The 17,153-nt window shown below is 37.2% G+C and overlaps 1 protein-coding gene across 1 annotated transcript; it reads left to right on the forward strand.

The window, feature by feature from the left end:
- Positions 1 to 2,186: 2,186 nt before the first annotated feature.
- LOC127876978 (protocadherin-9-like) lies at positions 2,187 to 13,548 on the forward strand. The gene is given in 3 exon segments (XM_052422534.1): positions 2,187 to 2,925; positions 2,928 to 4,934; positions 13,388 to 13,548. Coding segments are annotated over 3 exon segments (2,883 nt in total). The 5' UTR covers positions 2,187 to 2,210.
- The last annotated feature ends 3,605 nt before the right edge of the window (positions 13,549 to 17,153 follow it).

The following is a 17,153-nucleotide window of genomic DNA, read 5'->3' on the forward strand; positions in this document are numbered from 1 at the left end:
TATGTTTGTTGTTTCAGTATCTGGTTTAGGCTTTCGTTTATCCGGTTATTTTTTGCTTTAGTTTATTACGACTTCTTAACGATTCGAAATCGTGTGTCGTTGCTTTTGCTTTACCTTTGTCTTCATTGGTTTATGATTTATGAAACTTTTAATTCAGTGTTGTATTTGATGCAAATTAATACTAGTTTTAACCACGAATGTTAATATAATATATCGTAGTGTATCGACATTATAATAGCTGTTACAGAGGCAATACTTCGTTTAAATCCAAAACAGGATGACACTTTCAGACAATTTTTACTTCATTTATGTTAAATGGTATACCGTAATATAATTTTCTTGTTGTGTTATAGATTTTTTACATTGTGAAAATAATGATTATTTTATACAAAATTGATGTACTGTTATTAGTATGCAGCGTTACCAGCATTCTTAATGTTCATCTTAGCTATTGAGTAAACGTTACATGCATATAGTACAGACGTGATACGGTGTCGATTCTTGTAAAATGGCAATTCGTGTGCAGAAATTTGAACGAGTTTGAAGTTTAGTACAATATCTTAATAAACTGTTTATCGGACAACTATTCATATGTTGGTAATTTTAAGTCGAATACTTGTTTGGGGCTGGTTTAGGGCTCGATATTCTGCTAGTTGCAATAATCCAACTCCCAGCTATTGATGAGCTGTACGTATGTACCCATAAAAGCTCAGAGAATTCAAGAAAAACTAGAGATTCTGCCACATTTCACTTCTCAAAATGCATGTTTCCCTTTGAATTGCCTTAAAATTCCCACACGATGTTAGCTTTTGTTTGAATAAAAAAGAGATAACTAGTATTACTACAAATTTGATCATATTCATAATCTAATGACGATTCGTATACTATTCAATAATTTTATTAAAACAATCATAACAATATAGAATTACAGCATGCGATAATCTTTATAAAAATTATGTTTTCTTAAAATTCCCCATCGGTAATAAAGGCATTCGGTATAAGTTGCTACCCACCCACCCCCAATGCAACCACTTCACCTTAGCTGCTACTTCCCTCAGCTGCTACATGTACCCCTCTCAAAACCCCTCAAAATTGTCCATGTATTATACACATGTGTGTGTGTGTGGGGGGGGGGGGGGGGGGGTAGCAACTAATGCCGAGTGCATGTGATCGGAAAGTAATGGTGAAAAAAACAAAACGGCATGTGATCGGAAAGTAATGGTGAAAAAAACAACACTTAAGACATTAATACAATTCTTAAAGAAGCATTTCGTCGATACCCGACATGTCTACACGGGATTTATTGCAGAACCAAAACGTGTGTCTCTGTGTCGTATGAACAAATCTGTACAGAAAAGTGACTCCAAACTAATAACATTTAATTCTACACGAATGGGCGTTAGACTACACACAGGAAAAGTTATTTTTTATGTTATAAAACTAATTGATTTTCTTTTCATGGAACTTCTGTTTTAGATTATTTGTCATCATTTTATCTAGTTTGAAAAAGGTAAGATGTATGTACCCACTTAAAGCTCATTTACTGAACCAACACACAATTATGGCATATGGTAACATACATGTATTTAGCATAGCGCATTATATATGATTGTTACGAGAAACGTGATCATTGTAATTAATAAGCTACAGGTGATCGTTTAAGATTTGCTACCTCGTGTTTGTTTTGTTGGACTTTTAACTGGGTTCTCATGAAAAATAATTTATGTAAACGTTATTTGAATATTATTGTATATCCTAAACGAATGAGGTGAATTTTAACAGTTAGTTCATTCAGCATATTGCATGATTAAAGAAGTGAATTATTTGATATTGTACTAAAATAATAGGCGTCCGAATAACGCAATAACGGTATATAGCACTCTGACATAAATAACAAGAAAGAATCATTAATTAACGCGTGTATATGCGATTTTTGCTGCTGATAAACCTCAGACGATTCTGACACTAACGTAAACAGTTATGTTTAATGATATTTTATATTAATTGATTTCCACTAATGGAACATTGACAGGTGAAACGTTAAAGTAATTAATTACCCAGTGACCTTTGTGAGTTTTGGAGTCAACTGCTGACGTTGACTTTTCAAATATTGACAAAGACATTCAAACATGGTAATAAGTCATTCGTGTTAATAATTGTATTATCAATTTTCTCATTTCAGTGCGCTATAGCAGATATTCAGTCGGAGAATGGACGGAATTAATATGAAATCCATCGCGGTGACTTTTTCACTTCTTTTAATATTCGTGAAAAGGTGTGAAAGCCAGAATAGGGAATTGATGGAATTTCGAGTGAAGGAGGAGCAAACTCCCGGGACATTTCTTGGCAGTATTTCACAAAAATACAACGACAAACGTGATGGACTGAGGTTTATATTAGCCAGACCTTCTCATACAACTACCGATGATTTGTTTGAAGTGGATTCTGTGAGTGGCAATATCACGACTACCGCGGTTATAGATCGTGAAGTGTTGTGTCAATTTACACCAGGCTGTGTCGTGAGGTTGGAAGTTGCCGCGCAAACGAACGATAACTTCTTTGATATCATAGACATTGACATTGTCATTGAAGATATTAATGATAATTCCCCAACATTTTCGCAGCAAAGTGTCGCTCTGTCTATATCGGAGGCAGTCCTAACGGGTGGTAGCTTGATTATCGACGGCGCCAGGGATATTGATAAAAGTGAGCTGTTTTCACTGCAGGGTTACTCGTTGGAGCCCCAGATATCCGGCGACGCTCTCCCCTTTAGCGTCAACTTTGTGCGTAGTCTTGACGGTGGCTCTAAGGTGAAGATCATAGTCAACGAAATTCTAGACCGCGAAACCAGGGACTCGTATCGGTTCTTCCTTCTCGCCAAAGACGGTGGCTCGCCTCCCAAACAAGGGTCAATGTTCGTGACTGTAACGTCACTGACGTAAATGACAATTATCCGCAATTTAACAAAGCTTCGTACGCGGTCAACGTCAATGAAGAAGTAGTGAAAGGAACCGTGATACTCACTGTTCTGGCTACAGACAATGACATTGGGACAAACGGAATCGTTCGGTACAGGCTTAGTCTCAATCAACATGCAGACAATCTTAGGTACTTTGCAATGGACGACTTGTCTGGGAAACTCTCAATTAAGGAGGTGTTGAATACAACGAATAAGAGATACTTTAAATTGATCGTTGACGCCCTCGATCAGGGTAATTCGCCTCTGTTGTCGCAGACCTCCGTCGAGGTCACGGTGCTGGATACGTCAAACAGCGCTCCCAGGATTAAGCCGACCCTGACGCCCAATCCTAGTAACAGTTTCGCCAGCATTTCGGAATACGCCGACGTCGGGGCCGCTGTAGCGCATATCGGCGTTGAGGATCTGGATTCCGGACGTAACGGCGACGTCGATTGCTTCCTGCTGAATGCTGACAGTATGTTCCAGCTAAACAAGTATGCTACAAACGAGTACAAGGTCACAGTGGATAAGTCGCTGGACAGGGAAACGAAGCCATCTCATGACGTCACGATCACGTGCACCGACAAAGGCGTTCCTCCTCTGAGTACTATGTATTCGTTTGAAGTACGAGTCAGCGACGAAAACGACAACGCGCCGATGTTTCGCCAGCAACGATATTTTGTGAATTTCAACGAAAACAATGAGATTGGGGACCAAATTGTAATCGTGTCAGCGTTTGACATGGATTCCGGAAACAATAGCAAGCTAACATTCTACCTCGACGCAAGATCCCAGAGTTACGCGTTTATTAATGAGAGAACAGGCGAGATCCTCGCCAACCGAAAGTTCGACAAGGAGGCTCCGGACGGACAGGGGCTCTCATTGACAGTCTATGCCAGGGACCAGGGAAATCCGGTACTTAGCGGAAGTGCTTCAGTGCTGGTTACAATTCAGGATGTCAATGATGAGAAACCTGTGTTCGACCAAGCACACTTCCGGTTTTGGATTGACGAGAATCGCCCTGCCGACGAGACCGTCGGGAAGCTGTCGGCAACGGATAAGGATCTGGGTTCGAACGCGGTGACCAGATTCACAATGAAGCCGAATGGCTCAAACATTCCATTTGTAGTGATTGAAGATGGTTCGATAAAAACCAATCGCGAATTAGACCGCGAGGATCGCGCGCAGTATACGTTTGAAGTCATGGCAATTGATATAGGAAACGAAGCGTTGTTCAGTACCGCGACGGTTACTGTGTTTGTCTCTGATATGAACGATAACTCTCCAGTGGTGACGTTTCCAAGGTCTGGAAACAGCACTGTGTATGTCCAGTACTTGACGGCGCCCCAGACGGTGGTGTGCCGAGTGTTAGCGGAGGACAAAGATGACCCTAACACCGCCAACGGCAGAATGCGCTACTCGCTCACAACTATGAACTCAACGAATTTCTTTTCAATTGATGCTTCAAACGGCAACGTTATTCTGAAAGCTCCCTTAGAAAACACAAATTCTATTGGGAAGACTTATATTTTGAATATCCAAGTCACTGACCAAGGTAATGGAACGCATTACGTCCAGTCGACTCTTCACGTTGTTATTGTATCCGACAACGGCACTCAGGCGCTTACAGAGGAACCGAGCAAGAATTTCGTCATCGTCGTCGTCGTTTCGGTTGCTACGGTGCTGATCTCAGTAGCGATTATCGTTACCATTTGCATCATACGCCGCTTCGACCGAAGTCGCCGAGGTATCACGAAAGGTCACCAAAAGGTCATGACGGACAGCATGTACGCTCGGAATAACGAAGAGGTCGACAACATCTTCCCGGCGGACGCGTGCGAAGTCGAGAAAAAGAAAAAGGGGGTCCACTTCAACATCGAAGGTCAAAGTGGAATTCAAGGTCACGTGGACTGCCAGATCGCGCAGAACAACGATGACCATGGCAACCACAGTTTCGATCATCTGGTGCTTAGAGGTAGGTTGCTTTATGGCCTGCATTACTGAATGCTCCAGTACATGTATTATGTTATCTGCCAGCGAGATTAGTTCGCAGAACTCATGGCGTCGTGCTTATTACACATATGGCACTAACCTATAACATTTTTTTAATCGTATAGGTTTAAATTATTATTTCAAGTACCCATAAATACATACTTTTGTTGAATTTGCAACATGACAACCCACTATAACTTATAGACATCAATAGGTCATTTAGTCATTTAAAATGAAGAGTTTTACATCGATATGTGTATTCTACAAGGTAACGTTTAAGCGTGCAGTGTCCTATATTGATTTCCTTCAAACGTTTACTCGAGTCGAAATATACAGAATCTAGAAATAAAATCATTCCGAAGTATACAAAGGAATGGACCAGTTATGGTGAATTAACATACGGGTGCATATTGAAACGGAGTCCTTTTGAAATGTAATCGCCCGAATCGCTATTTAATGTTTATTACGAATTATACTGTTATGGTAGGAACATAATGGTGAAATAATGACATCGAATAGTCTATTTGGGACATTAATTTGCAATCCACGACCGAATGCGATCGAAAGCTGAAAATTACATGTACCGCTACACATTCTTTAGATACCAAACACTGTATGGCTATCGACTTCCAAAATTTAATTGCACGATTTTGACCCCATTATACATATCCGAAAATGTCAGAGAAGGTTATTAAAAGCGACGAATAGAGCAATTAAAGGGATCAATTGATAATTGCGTTTCATCAGCATCAGAAGTCTTTTTGCTTTAAAATTTAAATCAATTAACAAATCGCGAAAAATACAATACAATGGATTCGCACCATCTTTTTGTGATGGTCACACCTCTATGTCGGCATAACTACCGTTAATTATCGTTTCAATTATCTTTTTAAAAAGCGCAAAAATAATGATATGAAGTCAAAGGCCGGTATTTTTGACAATGCTTGTAAATCGTCTAGTGTCACTGTACTTGTTTTGTTTTGATTTTATCAGTTACATCAAAATGTTTTCCCCTCCAGCTAAACAGCCCTTCCAGATAACTTCTAAATTGAGTTGTACGTTTGAGTCAGATTCGACGTCTCAGACATTTCTAAATTAGTAATAATGATATTCCTTTTGAAAGTTAAAACACCGTTGTTTTTGTTATTGTGGGAAAACTCATGAAACAATACGTTAGCGTATCAGTATGTTTAAAGTGCGACTTCTTTTACACATCTGGCAGACATATATGGGTCGTGCTCTGTGAAAAGGGGGTTTAATGCAAGTGCATCGTCCCAGTTAAGCCTGTGCAGTCCACACAGGCTAATCAGGGATATTTTTCGTTTCAAGAAAGTCTCTTCTTAGCAAAAAATCAAAGGCACAGGCTAATCTGGGATGACACTTTATACGCATATACATTAAACCCCCTTTTCACAGAGCACGGCCCATATATATGTTAAAACACATGTCTATGTAGCAAACCTTTCGTAAATCAAAGCCATATTAATAATAAATGAACTGTTCTCTGAAGTGGTGAATCCAAACAAGAATTCATGCCTTCTATCTACGTTTGAACCAAGACTCAAAGCGTTCAAACGATTTATTATTCTGAACGGTCTATAAACTTACTGAATATTGTATGTGCACAATTTGTTTTGTATATCTCATGTGTTTTATTTACTTTTTATTTTGTTTATTTTGTTGCATCTAAAACGACCAAACCAGCTGTTATGTGTGTTTCTACATAATCTATAACGTGAATTATGTCATTATATGCATATAGACGTGTGTTACTTTAAAGAGCATATACACATGAATAACGTTTAAAATATTTGTAAATATTAAAATATCTGTTTTTATTTTAATATGTAAAGAAATATGCATTTTGCTTGATATGATTCTGTTTCCGTTTTTTAAAAAATCCATAATTTAATAAGTTTTAAATCAAATTTTCAGCACTATATAAAAGACTGAACACGTTAAAAAATATTGATACCGATTTCATCATACATATTTGATGGAAATAGATTATGCTTTAGGCAATTATCCCTATAACGACGTTAAATAAGAAATTCAAACGTTAAAACAAACAACATCAGTCATCTAAGGTTTCCATTGTGCATGTTTTGGAAGGCTAAAAGCTTTGTAAATCCGGGATATGCTTGAAACCGTTATACGATTTGTTTGTTGTCGTAAATCGAATCCATGCAACCGTTTTGATGTTTGCGACTGGGAACTTTAATATCGAAATTCAATACGTACAATACAATCAATGTAATTCCATTTGGATTTGTTATTGAAAATTATAAAAAACAAAACAGGGACGAGTAGCTAAATGGCTGAGTGAAAAGCGTTGACAGTAAAATAAAAGGCTAAACTAAAAGGAGTATTGATCAGTAGCAATTCCATTGAAATTAAGCATTAATACTTTAAGAAACATGCACGCACGATTCGTTTGACCTGCTTATTGATATTGCGACCTCATGAACCGGTTTTGCGTTGTTGAACAGAAAGTTTTTAATAGAAATTAATCGATTTGTATAGAATGCATGCCAACAGATGAAGCTCATCCAATGCTAATAATGGCCGACTGAAGTTAGCTTCTAGCCAATAATATTATACATTGTATCAGAAGAGCAAGCGTCGTTGGTCTTCAATATGTTATATTTCTTAACTTTTGTTCTCACTTAATAGATCGTGTAAGCGTTGACTGGCAATATCCGCATTAACTCTGTTTGCACGGAATGCACGTGCTCACGAGGTCGGAATCACGCGGACGTTTTTGATTAATACCTGCCCTAATTGACGCGCGAAGTTATTTGAACGAGCGATCTGATTTACTAACTTCAAATTGTACCGTCGACGAAGATGTAATAGATTAAAGAAACTTTTCCAATCAATCCAGAAAGTTCGGCTTCCGACGTAAATGTTTGCTATAACCGTAACGGCAGTGTCACGACGAGGAGCGCCCTGTGTTGTAGTGAACAATCATGTTCTTTCCTTAGATACTGAACAGAATCAGTATAATCGGTACGCTAGAAATCGTTGTTATTTTGTGCGAAGTGATGGTCGCGAATTATCTCCGAAATTACTTACAAATGTTAGGGTACGATCCCAATATACGACTGTTTCTAGACATGTTTTCGGTCCAATTATTGTCTCGCAAGGAGTTGAGACGAAATTGCATGAACCCCATTGTTTCTCCCTGAGCCTAAACAACCTCCATAATAAATTATTAGCTCTGTATTGGAAACACAAGATTTGGACAATGTGTCTATAGCAAGATGATCAATTTCCCCAAGACAGTTTGAATTTTGAAAGCAATGTCTCTTTGGAGTCTTACATGTTTATACCATAATTATCAATGCCTTGTCAATTGGAACACTGTCGTTTGATTTACGCTTTACCACTAGTACGGTCTTCCAACGAAGTGGCCATTTCCAAACTCGAGCTCATACGTTACTTATTATTATATTTAACCCATTTACGCCTAGCGTCTAGAAAAAAGGACCATGGCAAACAGCGTAGACCCAGATGAGACGCCGCTTGATGCGGCGTCTCATCAGGGTCTGCGCTGTTTGCTTAAAGGAATTTCTGTAAGAAATATTCTAAATATAGAAATAAAAATACAAGACATCCCTTATTTTGGATATAAATTGATCCTATTTAGCAGCATGGGAGAGTCCACTAGGCATGAATGGGTTAAATGCCTCAAATGATGTATACTTGAAGATTGCGTTGCAAAAATATCAATTTATGACCACGTGGCTCTTTATGCTTTTCCACGTTTGCGTTTTTCTGACACCATAACTTGATGACGCATGTTTGGTTATATCTTCATGCAAAATTCCTTTCCGAAAATCCCCATCCGTAATCCGATATCTTACACTAAATAATGTCTTAGCTATCTTTTTACAACAGGCAATCTCAGTTCTTTTTCCACTGTATCCATCGGCGGATGGGTGGACTTCTGATAAAAAACACATTTGAAATACGTTTGTTAAATTGTAATGGGCCGATTAAACTTTATCGGTAACTCAGACACCATAGTTAATAGAGCAAATCAATTCGTTCATCGGCTTTTCCCCAGCTGTTCCTAATTATATTTACATATTCTTAACTAAGAATATACACAGTGTTTCGTTTTGCGTTAAAATTTCTATAAATCCTATTATCGCACAGAAAACATAAGCAAATGATTGAACTTCAGTTTCATATCATTTTGAGTTCTAAGTGATTTATTTTGTTTGAAATAGTCATGAATACTTGTTTGAAATAGTCATGAATATTTCCTGATCATATTTTATTTTACAACTCATTTCCATCTAACAAGTGTTCACATCTCGTAAAAAAGGAAGAAAAGTAGTTAGGCACATGCATTGCGTGTCATATCCAACTGTTCACACAAACTTCCACTACGCCTGAGTACTATAATTGATTGACAACTCTTTTGGGAATATTTACAACCACTAATAACACGATAACACATCATGGCAGTTTCTTTTCAAATTAAGGATAATGTTTCCCATTTCATATAAACCATACATATGCCAACAGCCGGGTCGTATTTCGCGTTTGCATTTACGTGGGACGCGTGGAAATTGAAATTAATAAATATATTAAGCAACGTACATTCGTTCTTGTATACGCCCGATTCATGAGCCCCGATTGACAGTCTAGACACAGAGAAGCTGCACTGTATTAGAAATACATCGTAACTATCGGTGTAGATATAAGTAAAACGGTATAATATATTATAAACTGTGCACTTGAAAAATATGGGAACATCGAACCACTCAGTTTATTAAGAAGGCTATACTTTCACGCCAATGAGTGTATCTACAGTCTACCTACGACGAGTGATGAAAAATAAAGCCCATATTCTCCACAGGCAGCAGTATCAAAAATTTGCTCCCCCGGGACCCTGACCCCCCTCCCCCAGAGCTTACCCCCAGGGGTTCCAGATTGTAAAATGTACACCTTTTGTGTATGGTTTGACTTTTCAACAACGAAAAATACACAGTTTGAAAAAATAACCCTCGCATAGGTATTATAAATACTGTGTATTTTTGTCAATATTCGTTGTTGAAAAGTCAAATCATACACAAAAGGTGTACATTTTACGATCTGGAACCCCTGGGGTAAGCTCGGGGGTGGGGGTGTAGGGTCCCGAGGGGCGGGGGCAAATTTATGATACTGCTGCCTGTGATATTCTCAACACGGTGCACTAAATGAAAGCACATGTCTAGATTTGTATTGCATTTAATCGGAGCAATTGTCGATATTGGAAACGTCAGTTCGATGCTGGTTAATTTAATATCGATCACAATCTTTTGAACGCGCTATCAAAGCGAAATAAAACCCCGATTTCTGTAATTTTCACTTTTTAATAAAGATACAATTTCACTTGTTAGCTGTAGGTCAGAGAACAAATCTCGCATTCCGACGAAGCACCGTGTCGGTTGTTGATTTTATGTATAAATAATAGACCGAATCTGTGTTTATTTCACTCCGAAATACTAGTAATTTTTTCACAATTTAGGATTAACCGTTTGGTGATAACACTGAAGACACTTGATACTATGCGCTATTCAGCGATTTGGTACACTGGCGTTAACTTCTTGGTATCTTTACAGTTATTACAACTATTTAAAGTTAATTTCTGTTCCTTTACTTTACTCTATGAGTTGTTTCGCCGCTCTATTCGTCCCATTCATCGTCTCTGTCACGTAGTGGTTATCTTCATTCAAAGCCGTAATTGGTTTTAATGGTGATTGAATCAATCGCAATAATGACGTTTTCACGCGTATTTCCCCCGCGCGCCTAAAGATGCTCACGAACACATTGAAAGTAATGTACCGTGGACCATTAAACGATTTCTTTAAATCAAATTACTGAATTTGAACAAGAAATTATCATTTTTTCAAAGTAGTTCAACTGTGTTGCGTAATGCGTTAAAATGTGGTCTTTTATCACTCGAACTGACATACTGAGCTAAGAAAATACATTTAACTGGTTCAGAAACCGTGCCAAAATTGTCTATTGCATCAATCAACGACTGTCGATTCTAGTTAAGATTTTAGGTTTAAAATTTCCTGTTTGAAATAAGAGATAATACAATTTCGACGGCAGAGGTCTTTTGATTCCGAAGATATATCACAACGGCTCTTCCGTTTGTTTTTACAATACATTCAGTCGATTTCACTCCTCAAGAAAAACTGGTTTGTTCTGTAATTTAAGACAAAGTAAAAAATTTACATTGGTGGGCGCAGATGTTTTGTATTGCAAGCGAGAATGATGACTGTATCACTTTTTTGCTATTTTGTATTGTCTACAAGTGCCGAACACATATGGTATATTGGTCATATATACTTAAGTCTTAGTCGTATTTATTTCAAATTGCAAAATTTCTATTCTTGTGTACATCGAATGGCCTTTGTATTCCATGCAGCAACTTAAGTAAAATACCCAAGACAATGACCAATGTCATTCATGTTTCATCGCTTTCCTAGGACATAAAGTAGTCATCACCGGCAAGGAATTTCAATTACACGAGTAGCAATTAGCTGCTTTAATGGCCGGTGTGTGTTTGTGCAATTTGCCAGTTAGATTTAATTTAGTCCGTTTGAAACACAAGTGGTGGGGATTAGAGCTGTGGACTTAACCGTAATTACAGAGAATTGGCCTCAAGAATAGATAGCATTCTTGTATTCAATTAAAGGCACAATCGGTTAATCTAAAACTAATAATTACGGATGTTCGATTTTCACGTGTCTTAAAAGTTAACAAAACAACAAAAACAAAATAGCCTAATTATTTTTCAAAATCGCAAGATAATCTGTAGGACGGCATAGGGCCGTTTACTTCAATTTAAACTGAAAATTGCACAGTTTGTTGGCGATTTTACCAAAATATCAGATTAAAAAAGTGAAAAGCGTGCTTAATCATTGTGATTGACGAATCTACAGTTTCAATATTAACGTATTCATCGAAATCGTTATAAATATTATGAAGATAAAATAATAATTTCTTTTATATTTTTTATAACAAATCGAAACAATCATGCCGTGAACAAGGTTGTGTTCACCCGCAAACCTTTGTTCGGGAATATTAGAACGTTAAATTCTGAAGATAAGACCTAATTTAGGACCGATTAAAAGTAATATGCACACATGATATCGCATTAACCTAAAGGAAATAAGTTTCGAACTATCGGCCTTCTGAAACATTAAACCACGTACTTGCAGATTAATTCTCAATAAATGTAATGAATCAGCTTATTTGAAAGCCTCCTTAAATTTGCCAGAAGAAACGACTAATATACACATTGAACTCTTAATACCAAATTAATCGCAGCAACAACAACAGCAGCAGCAAAAACAATGAACGCAAAAGCAACGCCAGCACCAGCAGTAACTAATAATTCCAAGCGGGAGTTTTCTTTGAAGGGCATAAGCTGCAATCGAAATACTTCTCTTGTAGAAACTATTTACATTTACATAACATTCCACTTAGTGTTTATTAAACCAAATCGCGTTTCAAACGTAGTTGCAAAGAGGGGATACTAAGTCAGTTATGCAAAGTTGACGCCTGCTGATATGAGAAAAGAAATGCAACATGGCCTAAGAACTTCTTCAATTTTGCTGCATCAGCAATGTTAGATCTGAATTTGATGTATTTTTTTTTTAAAGATACCGAACAATCTTAATGCACACGGAACGATGCCAAGTTCTCTTTTGGAAACAGTAATATGTTATCGAGTTTGTTTTTTATGTTCCTTTTGTCTAATTTTGGAAGCGGCGCGTATATGTCGGCGAATTTGACGATCGTGTTTTATGGTTTTATTCCAGGCGTCGTTATGACTTCGTCTCTTTCGTTTTATAACTTCCCAGACATATGTAATTATGGGCGCTGAATAAAGTGCTTTCAACAACAATAGAGATAATTTGAATACATCTGAATTAGTGCTGAGAAAACAACCATAAGCGGTCCATAAATATTGGGACGAAGCGCCTGTGTGAGATCTCACTAGCATGAGCATGGGCGAAATATGAAGAAATTTTACAAACGTGGGCAATATATCGACACTGCAGTGTTTTAGATACGTCAAAATTAATGGTTATTCATGTTTTGGTGATTATTGAGGTCCCCAAGAGACAAATTTATGCAACCTTTTTACAATTACCATTGTCATATTAAATGATGTAAATGTATATTTATGAATCGTAATAAGACTGAAATAATGTAAATCAACGGTATGCGTTCATTGGCACGGGACCAAAATAGTCTTCCAAAATAGCATACAAATTGATTAAGCTCCTATTGTACCAATTCATTTTCTATCGAAGCCTATTATATGTAAAGCGCTTACAAGGCCGATTTGATTGCCAAGAATAAATTACACGAAAAGAAGTAAAATTAATACAAACTCGCATTTGTGTCTATCGGTTTGATCAGACTTGACACACGACGCCCGTGTTCTCATGCTGGTCATCCTCCAAATCAACAAGGCTGAAGGTCAGCAACTAAAGCCCAGGGTTCAAGCCCCCGGGCTCCGTCACGCCCCGTCTCTCGTTGGATCTGCTGGTCTAATTATGGCGCTGAACGAGATTCATTAACTGCTTTTGAACTGCCATAAGAATTCCCACACTTGTCTTTGTGCTCAAAGATTTTCATTTGATGTTTCATTGTTCTGCTTATAATTTAGTTACCGGCTGTCGTGCACGCGTCGAGCGCGCAATAACGTCCACGTTATAGTTTGTTAGCACGTGTACACAAAGATAAGTGTTACGCAAACGTGATTTACAAAAGGAAATTTCACGTCGGGCTGAGACGAACTGGACAATCAGAACGTGAAGAATATGAAAAACCAACATTAAAAGAGTTGATTTATACAAGCAAAAACATACTGTCGAGAACATGCTAATCGTTTTGCATCCAACAATCTGGTGTTCTCAATTATGCACATGAATGCATGCATTGTTAAATCAGATTTTAATATTGTCTGTGTGTCAATTCATCGCCTATTAATATGTGTAGTATAGTCACTTGCAATAGAAGGAATATAATTCTTGATACCCCATAAAGAAGAGTTTCAAAAGCGTTCACATTTTTGAAGCGCGTTCTATGCACACAATTTAATACTTTATCATCATCTAAATACCACAAAGATGAATGCTATTTTTTCTTTCAATTATTTTGACAGTCTTTACATTTTACAAACGTAAGAGGGACGAAAAATAATGTTTAATAAAGAAGATGCTGTATCATTGCCAAAGGTATCCCCTTTCGTTTAGAATTGTGTTCTTGAATTTCAGCTAAAACCTACAAAAGCAAATTCAAATTGCCTAGCAACAATAAAAAATCAGCTATATTAAAGCGGGGGAATACTATAACGAGGAACTGTAAAATAAGAAATTAGCATTATAATGACATTCAGATTAAATCTAGTTATTTAAGATTTAAACGAAACACTTATTGCACACTTGGCATATACATGTTACCTGCTGGACCGATCACGCATTGTATATATTATTAACTATAAGGAACATACACTTTATGTTTGTACAACTCTGGGATAACTTACTGTTTCAATAGGAAAAGGAGCTTTTTCCAGCTCACGTTTGGTTTCCAATGCTAAATTATTACGCATTTCGTGCTTTCAATTTCGCCTAGAGGCATTTGATTTTATATTTGGCTTGCGGATTGCAGCATATTAAGTTTGCCCGGGAATTACAGGTTTTCATTCTAATTAGCAACCTGTTTGACTTTCAGCGACAAAACGCTCAATTAGAGAATAACTGAAGTTATTAGTGTCTCAATTTGCGCAGCATTCTTTTTAACATGATAACGAAAGTATCTTAATTTAATAATACGCGACCGATTATTGTTTTTTTTAATCCGTGAAAGTTATTTGTTCACAAACATGCGTAATATAATGATGTGATTGAAGTGCATGAATTTGTAAGCACTTTTTAGTTCAACACTAGAATCACTTCTTTTCACTTTCAACTTTTTAAGTATATTTTGATTTGCTTTTATACAAAAAGTCTATGTGAACAATGTAAAGATAATGTTACTGACAACAAAGCGACTCTATGGTTGACTCACGGAATTGTGATGGCAGACTAAATGACCCGGTAAGATTAAGGACTTAGCATTTTTATGTCAACGCACAAAATAGGTTTTAATAGCAGTACACACATATTACTCGCTTAAATTATCATCAGTCTTCATGCTAGTATGAAGATGCCATTTTGCTATACTCGGATAGGGTGTCATTTAATCGCACCCTTCAATCTTTTGTGTGGATGTTGGCAAAATGGATCCTTTCATTTGATGCCCACAATACCCATAAATATTCGGGTGTATTATGCGATTTAATTACCCTTGTAACGTAGGTAACCGTTTATTCTGTTCACAATACTTTCATAATTCACTAAACCAATCTTTGTGGTTTCATCCTTTAAAGAGAACTGCTATTTACCGCATCTATTACGCTATACAATTTAGCATTTCGAAATACGGTGGAATTTACACAGCTGTACATTTGGTCTGCTTCACTCTTTAACTTTTCAGCAAAGTCACGTACGATTTCTTTAATTGAAGCAATTTATTTAAACTTGTGCTGCCAAAGGTTACGCATTTGGCGATAAAACAACTTTTGTTAAATTAAGTTAAACCGGCAAACCTATGATTTGGACTACATCGCCATTTTGTGAGAATCCGTTGCCCGGGTCACAAAGGGTAATCCAACACCGAGTGTTTACAAAACAGACAGGACTGGCGTATCAAGCAGTTGTAAACGAGGCATCAATAGTCATTTTGTTGATAAGAGGCTGGAAATTGAGACGGTTCTCATTAGCCATCCGAAGTCGTAAATTCGTCCAAAACATGAATAGTGTTACTATACTGGTGTAGGCCATGTCGCGGAAAAACCATTAAGTTTGAAACCCAACCGTACGGCGAACTTCGTGTTTTTACGTCGTTATTTTCTGCGTCCGTGTAGGCACGAGATCTACATGATAAAATTAATTAGTATCAAAAGAAAGTAATAGTTTATTGATATGAATTATGACAAAGGCAACACGTGTCCTATGAAATCAAACCTTCCGCGTTATGTGACAATGCAACTTTCTTTAGCGGTTCAGTGAACAGCTTCTTATATCAATATTTGTTAAAGTCGTATGATATAGTTATTATATACGCATTTATGCATTTAGGTAACCGAGCGGAATATCGTTAGTGTGAACGATACAACATTTGTAGTCAAAACAATTGGCTGATTTAGAACGGCTGTTACATTATCTTATTTACGTGTAGACGTGTGTAGAAGAAAAATACTTAAGTAAGAAAGCAAGAAAAACTAACCATTGAAGGGAAAAAGTGTTTAAAAAAATATATTTCTTTACTGAAAAGATACTAGTTTAGAGACGTATCCGCAAATATGTATCGCTAGGTTTCTTCACATTCAATCTGGTAATGAACAGAAGCGCTCTACTTTTTCGCTGTAATCCACTGGCGCTGCTGAGTCGAGTTCGGATTGAGCCAAGATGATTTCACCCGGGCCGATCCCGGCGACTTCATTACAAAACGCAAGCTATATCATTTCCACAGTTGCAGATCGACTGTCTGATTTTGAAAGTATCCCCATTGTATATGGCTTGCAAGGTCGACAATCATATTCATATCGAATCGCAATTCAGCTTTGTTATTATAGCATGTCATGCGATAGAAGAACATTGTTTTGTCTTTTTCCTTTGCGTATCCGGAGCATCGATGTCGATTTAACGCTGCAATGTTAAAATGACACTTTTACTTCGAGAAAGAGATACTATCAAATCGGATTCATGTGGTTCAGTTTTTGACTCAGCGCAAAATGCGTCAACAAAGATACCATGCTTGGCCAACTTAATGTATCGAAAAAGGTGTTTTTAACGTTATTTCCTTACAATCAAAGCAGTGTAAGCGTGTTTCCAGCTTGTATGTATACCTCAATAGAGGGTTAACTTTTACGTCATACGATACTCACGCGAATAAAGAACTTCAAAGTGATACATTAGCCCAAATCTTGCTACCTAATAACCCTTAAATGTTTCCTTTCGTTTTTACATGTTCGGTTTATGTTTCCATTACCTTGCAAACACGAAATCGGAGAATGCACACACAACTTTAATGTACATTTACCTGTATTATTTAATTTTGCTGAAAAATAATTTTAGTT

This window comes from Dreissena polymorpha, chromosome 4 (assembly GCF_020536995.1).
Source record: "Dreissena polymorpha isolate Duluth1 chromosome 4, UMN_Dpol_1.0, whole genome shotgun sequence".
Lineage (NCBI taxonomy): Eukaryota > Metazoa > Mollusca > Bivalvia > Myida > Dreissenidae > Dreissena > Dreissena polymorpha.